Source organism: Betta splendens, chromosome 14, assembly GCF_900634795.4.
Source record: "Betta splendens chromosome 14, fBetSpl5.4, whole genome shotgun sequence".
Classification (NCBI taxonomy): domain Eukaryota; kingdom Metazoa; phylum Chordata; class Actinopteri; order Anabantiformes; family Osphronemidae; genus Betta; species Betta splendens.
Window position 1 is genome coordinate 8627599 of NC_040894.2, and position 8082 is coordinate 8635680.

At 42.8% G+C, this 8082-nt stretch overlaps 1 protein-coding gene across 7 annotated transcripts in view; it reads left to right on the forward strand.

The window, feature by feature from the left end:
• The window catches only part of nrxn2a (neurexin 2a), a 76711-nt gene extending 70686 nt beyond the window's left edge, over nucleotides 1-6025 (forward strand). For all 7 annotated transcript variants that reach the window (XM_029173178.3, XM_029173179.3, XM_029173182.3 and 4 more), the window contains 3 exons: nucleotides 1188-1516; nucleotides 2506-2590; nucleotides 3517-6025. In XM_029173178.3, coding sequence (XP_029029011.1) covers nucleotides 1188-1516; nucleotides 2506-2590; nucleotides 3517-4322 — 1220 coding nt within the window. In that variant the 3' untranslated portion in view covers nucleotides 4323-6025. The remainder of the gene's footprint in view (nucleotides 1-1187; nucleotides 1517-2505; nucleotides 2591-3516) is intronic.
• Nucleotides 6026-8082: the final 2057 nt, after the last annotated feature.

Consider the following 8082-nt stretch of genomic DNA (forward strand, 5'->3'; position numbering starts at 1 on the left):
TCCAGAGGAGAAGGGTGACAAGGAAATTGTATTGCTTTCCATTTTAATTGGACTTTTTATCAGTGATGGCTTTTGATAACAACATTATGGCTTTATGTGGAACCCACAGTGCTTTTAAAAGCAAACCTAGACCAAAGTTGACATTTTTTCTTTGTCATCCTTAGAACTGGAAAAAGCTGCACCTTAATAAACATTTAAACCAACACCTATAAACACATAACCCTCTGTCTAACTCTCCACTGTCCTCCTTAACCACTGTGTGTAATTAGATGCTGTGTGTAACTATCCTCTAAATAACAACTAAAGGCCTGTGTGCGCTTAACGGTAACCCCAGTGAAACCAGCGTGTGGCTCAAGTTAAACCGGTCTCGCCTCCTCCAAACTCAAACGTAGCTGCTAAATGTGACCACGGACGCAGCATCGACCGCCGCAGACTCCCAGGCTCCAAAGTTTTCCTTGCGGCACCGCAACAGCGCTGACAGGCTGTTGAGGTAGATCGCTCTTTGCAGCCATTAACTTTGCTAATAAGTATTCTCGTGAGATGGGCCCATTACTGGGGCCCTCCTCCTCCTCCTCCTCCTCCTCCTCCTCTAATGTTACACTGCTTATCAGTGAGGCTGCTGACAGCTGTGTCGTTAGTTGCCATTGGCCCTTTCAGGGAGTAAAACAACTGGACTAATGGCAGCCCAAAGAGGAGCGTTCTGAATGGCCTATTGGCTGATAAAGTCGATGGAGGGATGAGCGTTTGGCTATTAGTGTCATCTAGCGGCACACAGACTGAAATATGTTGCGATTGCCATTTTAATAATTTGAATAAGTCGTAGGATACGCATCCCTGCACCATCTATTTTGGACTTAAGAGATACATAAATATCTATAACAGCATCTGTGCCTTTCTCCCCACAGACAGTGTGTTAACTCAGTCGTACAGTCATCCCAACACTGCCTGCGCTATTTAAACAACTAAATAGGAGCCTAAATAGACAGTGATGCTTGTAACCTGCATGTGTAAAGCCTAAATGATAAACCCCCTTTAAAACTAACGTCTAAATCGAGTTTTAAACAGATGACTAACTATTAATGTGTCAGTCACTGCAGAGCACCTGGTTCAAATGATCTTCCTGTTCAATCTCTCCCACTTGACTTCTCTATACCCGCTCCACCATTCTCCCCCTGTTCTGACCTCAGGGAGACAGTTGACCATCTTTAACAGCCAGGCGGCCATCAAGATCGGCGGCAACGACAAGGGTCGGCCCTTCCAGGGTCAGATCTCTGGGCTGTACTACAACGGCCTGCAGGTGCTGAAGCTGGCGGCGGAGAACGACCCCAGCGTGCAGGTGGAGGGGAACCTGCGACTGGTGGGGGACTCGCTGTCCGTGCTGACCACCGACACCACGTCGGCCACCCCGCTGGCCGTGTCCGACATGTCCACCACCATTATGGAGACCACCACCACCATGGCGACCACCACCACCCGCAGACCGCGGTCGCCCAGCTTAAGGGAGAGCATCTCCAAGGTCAGAGGTTTTGTTTATTGCGCTGTAAATGTTAATTTATGGATAATTGATTTAGCTGAAGGAGGAGACGTGTGGCAGGGACAGAATGTAATATAGGAATAAGAATAAGAAAACCTTTAATAGTCCCACAAATAATACATATACCAAACTACAGGATGTACCTCTTTATTATGTATACATTTTTAAAGGCAAAAATTACTATAATAAGCAAATGCATATAAACTATATAATCTGTACAACAGCTTTGATTCATCAGTAAATGTATCAACCAGTCACTGAATTTGTTATTTTTTTTAATATATATTTAATTGAATTTAAATTGATTCTGTTCAGTTTGTAGTAAACATATACATTTATATGTAGAGTTTTCACAATAAAAATTAGTGTCCCATCATTTCGCATGAGGTGATTTTAATCCAGGCACTGTGAGGTCTTGCCAGATTGGAAGGATTTCGGCGGTGCTTAAAGTCCTGAGGTTTCAAAGAAAAATCCTGTCCTAATAAAAACACAGAGTGCATTTTTTATTACATTTTTCAGTTTCCCCCAAATTGCCTTCCCTGGACTTTCAATTTAACAAAGTAATCTATCTGTAGACCAAGCGTTCCCTGTTCTGCTCAGGTATCCTGACTCCACAGTGCACCCTCAAATTTGATTTAGACATATTGAAGCCCAGAATTAGATTGTAAGAATTTGCTTACAATCTAGAGAAAATTATATAGAATTTAAAAGACATGGACAGAATGTTGCACAGGAATCATTTTAGCAATTTACCCTCCATTAGTACAGAGCTTTTACTATTTGAAAGCAAAGAAATCAAGGACAGAAAAGATAGAAAAGATAGAAAGCAGCTGCATATGAGCATGTTTTGGACCCGGACCAGTGTTGCTCTCATAAATGGGACAGTGGAACCGGCAAAAAACACAATGGGCACAGTCTGCGCGATGTGTGTTGATCTCACATTTGTTGAAAGCAACACATTTTCTTCCCAGCCGCAGAACTCGGACGATATTTTGGTGGCATCGGCGGAGTGTCCGAGCGACGACGAGGACCTGGAAGAGTGTGAGCCGGGAACAGGTGGGACAGTCATGGAACGGCGCGAGAGTACAACTCCTCTCCGTTCAGCCGGAACGCGCTCATTCAGCAGCGCTATTATAAAAAAAATTCAATTCCCCCTCTTTGAGTTTCACGTTCCTGCCACTATCGCGCAGTCATTTGTTCGGGGCTTTCTGTCAAACAGCTCTCCTCATTTGGATAGCTGCTACCGACCCAGCTAGCGTCAGCGCATATGAGCCATTGAATCGTATCTGTAACTCGGTAAATTGGATGGAGGAAAATCTTTATGAAGTGTGCTGCAGTCATTAAGGGCCCTGGCAGTCGACAGTCGACTGAGCTTGTGACGGAAACAAGCTGTGGAGCCTGCCCTTATTATGGGCGCCTCAATTATTAACATGACCTTATCAGAATAGTTTGTTGTTGACTGGCCCCGTAAAGTGTGACTCAAATAATGATGAAAGAGAACCTCGGCGCCATAAATAAACGCTGCAGACTGAAATATTCCCTCACAAGCAGGAGACATTCAGATCTGAGAAATCAAGTGACAGGATGAAAGCTCATATAGGACCCACATAGGAGGAGGGTACATAATAAACATACGTAGATATCCAGGGCTTTATGGCGGCTCTCACTAATAAAAAGCCTGCCTGTGATTCCTCCTGTGACCTCCTGACCTCTGCCTACAGATGTGCATTCAGCAGCATGACATACAGTAATTTGCTGTTCCTGTGTGTGTTACGTTCTCTGTTTGCTTTATGCTCTCCATTCAGCTGCCGCCTTTCATGGGCCTCCTTGTATGTTTGTGTCTACATGTGAGCTCTCTCATGTTCTTGCTTTATTGTGTGACGTTGTCATTATAAGAATCCAAACGCTGATACATTGTTCACTATTGTTGTTTTGGTGCTGCTCTAATTTAGGACCCACTACCTTTTCTGTCTTCTTTCTAGGAGGTGAATTAGTGTTGCCTATTATAACAGTGGATTCCCTTGAGTCTCCATCCATTGCCACCCGTTACCCTGTCATCCCCCCTCCTCCCACCCTCCTCTCCCCACTTGAAACCACCAAAGAGTCCCTGATTCTCCCTCCTCACCCTTCCTGCCCCCCGGACCAGGAGGACTGTGGTGACCCTGTGGAGGTCTCGGCCTTCGGCTCTGGGGAGATGACGGAATCAGATGACGAGGACTTTTACAATAATAACTCCCCCATGGTCACTGACAGGACAGTCCTTCCTCCACCTCCCGCCGCTGGTGAGGGTGGAGTTCAGAAACCCCGCCCCCTACCTCCTTATGTTCCCACCACCAACCCTGACCAGCTCCACATCCCTGCAGGCAAAATGAACACTCGTGGTGTTCAGGTGGTTCTACCCCCTGCTCCTCCGTCCTCCCGACACACACCGGGACTAACTTACCCCCCCAATTTTCCCCATGTGCCCACAGCCAACCCCACAGCCTCTGATGAAAAGAGCCAGCCCGGTGCCGTGGAGGTGATCAGGGAGTCCAGTAGCACCACGGGGATGGTTGTTGGCATCGTGGCTGCTGCTGCTCTCTGCATTCTTATCCTCCTCTATGCCATGTACAAGTACCGCAACCGGGACGAGGGCTCCTACCAGACAGACCAGGGCCACAGTTTTGCCAACAGTTCCACTGTGGAAGGCAACGGAGCCGTGGTCAAAGACAAAAGCACAGCGACGGCCTCCGTGGCCAAGGCAATCACAAGGGGCAAAAAGAACAAGGACAAAGAGTACTACGTCTGAGCGAGGAGGAGGAGAGCAGGCGAACGTGGCGAGAGACAAGGGGGGTGAGAGCGTGCGCATTTGTTTCCTGGCCCGCTTTTGTCAGGTTGACCGTCAGAGACAACCGCACAAAGCAACTGTATCTTGCATTTAATGGTTACAGTACATTCAGAAGTCAAGGTTGCCCAGCTCCTATTAGTGGTGAAATCCTTATCGGGCACAAGATCTGACTCATCGTCTGTGTCACAACACGCACTCAGTCTGCATCTACTGATTCTCTGTTAGTGTGTCATTTTTTAAGTTCTAACTAGGCTCCGTCTAGTTAAGAAGAGACATGTCCACATTGGCTTTGTACATAGCATGGATATGGTCCTGTGATGCAAGTGCTGGGAACATCGGGACAGATTTGCCTAAATGTTTTCGTTACTCTTCTTTGTTATGCTGTATCTCAAGTCTCAGTGTCCCCATCATTTTACAGTATATGAGGAAAAGCAGGCTGGTCGGCGGATGAGCAGAGAACTCCACAGCAATTCTGAATACACTCAAAGAGAAAGCTTTTTTTTTTTTTTTTTTTTTTTTGGAAAGACATCATCTCTGCAGCGTCCATGTTATGTTATGTGCTTTCACAGCTCCCCAGTCACTCTGCCTCTGTCCACAAGAGAGGGTATAATATTGCTGTTGCGGCATCATAAATGAAGCATGCTATTGAGCTCTCCCGGCGACAAATACAGCAGCTTAAGGGGATTATACAATCCCTTGACATGCTCCGACCAGTGAATCACAGAGTATGACGGTTGCAAACGTTATTTACATGAGATATTCCAGTCGATGTGCCATGACATTCCAAGTAAGGGTAATTGTGAACCAGTCAGTCTACACAAGTGAAGGTATTTTTCTGTAAACATTTCTTGTATGTACATATAGAAGTTAGCAGGTATGAAGAAGAACCCACGTCACAGGTGCCCGGGCCCCGGCTTTCACAACAGCATCCATTCAGGACTCCACGTTACGCGGAATTACGTTTCATGATGTTTTTCTGATTGCTTCCTGGACAGGGAGAACCTTCCTGGCTCACCAGAGGCCGGCTTACTCTTCTTCCTTTCCTTCAAAATTGTCATGGGATAATTCAAAAGCACACAGAAAATGTACACATATCTTTGAAACATAGATATTCCTTGTAAAGCAGCCAAACATGTTTTTTTTCTATCAGTTGCTAGAAGACTATACTATGAGATAATTGAAGGTTTGTGAATTGTATTGATATTTCTCTGATATTTCAATGTATCTTGTTGCCATTCCTCCTAACACGTTACATTTTAAATTGCCTTTTACTTCGATCCAGACAAAAAGCACACTTTCCTCTGGTTGCTGCAAGTATTTTGTGCTTTTGCATTTTTTTACGGTCCAGATTATGCAGAGAAAACGCAAGGATGGAGCAAACAAATGTTTTATTCTGTTGCATTGTGCATTTTGTATGTGCTAAATCTGTTAATCAATGGATCTGACAATATAAAGCCAACTTTTCTGTTCCAACATTTACTTATTCATGCCCTGTGATTTCCTGTTATTTTTTATGAAAGTGCCATTTGACATGACCTGCTCAACATTCAGAAAATATCTCATTCCTCACTCATTGCTATTGTATAGTGTTCATGTGAAATGGATCTTAATATGTGTACAGAACGTGGATAAAAATGAAAATACACTTGATTATATACTTTGTATACACCTGTTTTGTGTGTTGATTCTTGGAGATTTAGAAAGAAAACACACTATTTCATTTTGCTTAGAATTTATAGGGCACAATAAATAATAATGTCTGTAGATCAGGAAAATTCAGAAACAACTGCATCTGACATTATTTATGATTTCAGAGAACAGTGATATTATAAATCAGTGAATGTGACCTGCTCAGAGAAGCAAATTTTTAATATTAATTTGTTTGCTGGCAATTTCTTGGGATCTTGGAATTTGAGAATATTTGGGGATAAAGGAAACACAATAAATTCATAATGATGTAATTTTACACGGGTCACATTTTGCTAACAAGATAAGCTAACATGTTTAACATGAAGACATTACATTTCATACAAATTTCAGGTCATAATATGTTTTAATAATGTGTCTTACACTTGGGTTTCATCATCATCTACTCTCTTGTGGCCTCTCTCCCTCTCACTTCCGGGTACAGTGTAGTTCTGGTGTGTTAGTAAAGCCTGAATCTTCATTATTTAGTATATAATGAAATCTTTACATGATTTTAGAACCTTACTCTGCTCCTACTTTGAGTAACACTGATTCACTGATTGAAAAAAGCAGTATTAAGCCAAATTTAGAATATATATATATATATATATATATATATAATTCATATTAAGAAAGCTTCCCAGTAGCCGAGAGGCTTGACTAATTGACTAAAGATCTGAATATAAGCACCTTAGCATAACAGTTTTGGGTCTTTCTTTGTCTCTTCTAAGTGCCCCACATTTACCAAAGAGCTAAATTTAAAGGAAAACGGAGACTGCAAAAAGACTGCTTGTTAAAAATGTTGAGGACGTATACTTACAGTAATCATGAGAGTTCAGTTTATAGCACAACATCTGATTTGGTGTCCAATCAGTGATACATTATTATAACAGTCATTACTTTATACACAAATATTATACATCAATTGTGGCATAATTGTGTTTGTCAATATTGCTTCACCTCCTGACCTCCCGCATTTCTTAAAACATAAAACATTCTCCATAACACTGTCGTGAATAAACGCATTAATATGCAGAAACATTGGCGACACATTGTACATTCTTTGACTACCCCCTGCTGACAACATAAGGAACTGTAGGATAGAGAAAAGGGGTTAACTCACAGGTCCAGATTTCCAGACTCCCCCCTCCCTAACGTATCCAGCAGTTTCCCGTGAAAGCTGCTGAGGTTTATCACAAGGGACAGAAATGTAGAGAATCTGTGTTTGGAGGCAGCCGGCCCGCCCGTCCCATTAGCCTGTTTGTGAAGGTGCCTGATGGGGGACAATCCTGTGGGCAAAGTGAGATGTGGTGCCAGAGCAGGTTGAAAGCAGGTGGGGGCTGATGTGTACTGACAGCAGGTATCAGGCAGGGTGGCTACGGGATACGACAAGCCACTGCGGAGCAGTGCTGAGATGTCACAAGCCTAACTCAACAAAACAGCCATGAAGAGAGAAGCCCAGATGACGAGCACTGTTTCAATTCCACTCTGACCTAGCTCGGTTTCTCTAACATTCACACGAAGTAAACCTGTAGACTTTGACCCTTATATCACTGGCTTTATATTGATTATTGTATTGAATATTTAAAGTTAAATGTTCTTAGAATAAAAATTACATGTTTAGATGGATTTTTACATTTGTTTAACATTCAGTAAAAACATTTGTTATTGCCTTGGTTTGAAATAACTTTTTTAACATCACTGTTTATTGTGACTTGTTTTTTAAGACTTTGGACTTAGCTGCATGTTGTTTCACAACCATTTTGTTAGCTCTAAAACCTATAGTCCATACTCTCCATTATCTGTAGTCTGAGTTTCACATTGAAATTTTAGAAATAAAAAGAGAATTGTATCTAGGTTTACATCATGCAGCAGGAAGGCTGCTGTGTGTGTGTTTGCAATAATATATACATTGATTACATTAAACACAAATACATTTTGCATACAAACAGTACATTTTAGAAAGTTATCCGTGACGTCACTGCACTCGGCCAATCGGGGCCATGGGAATCTTACTCTCTCTCTTGATCGCCCT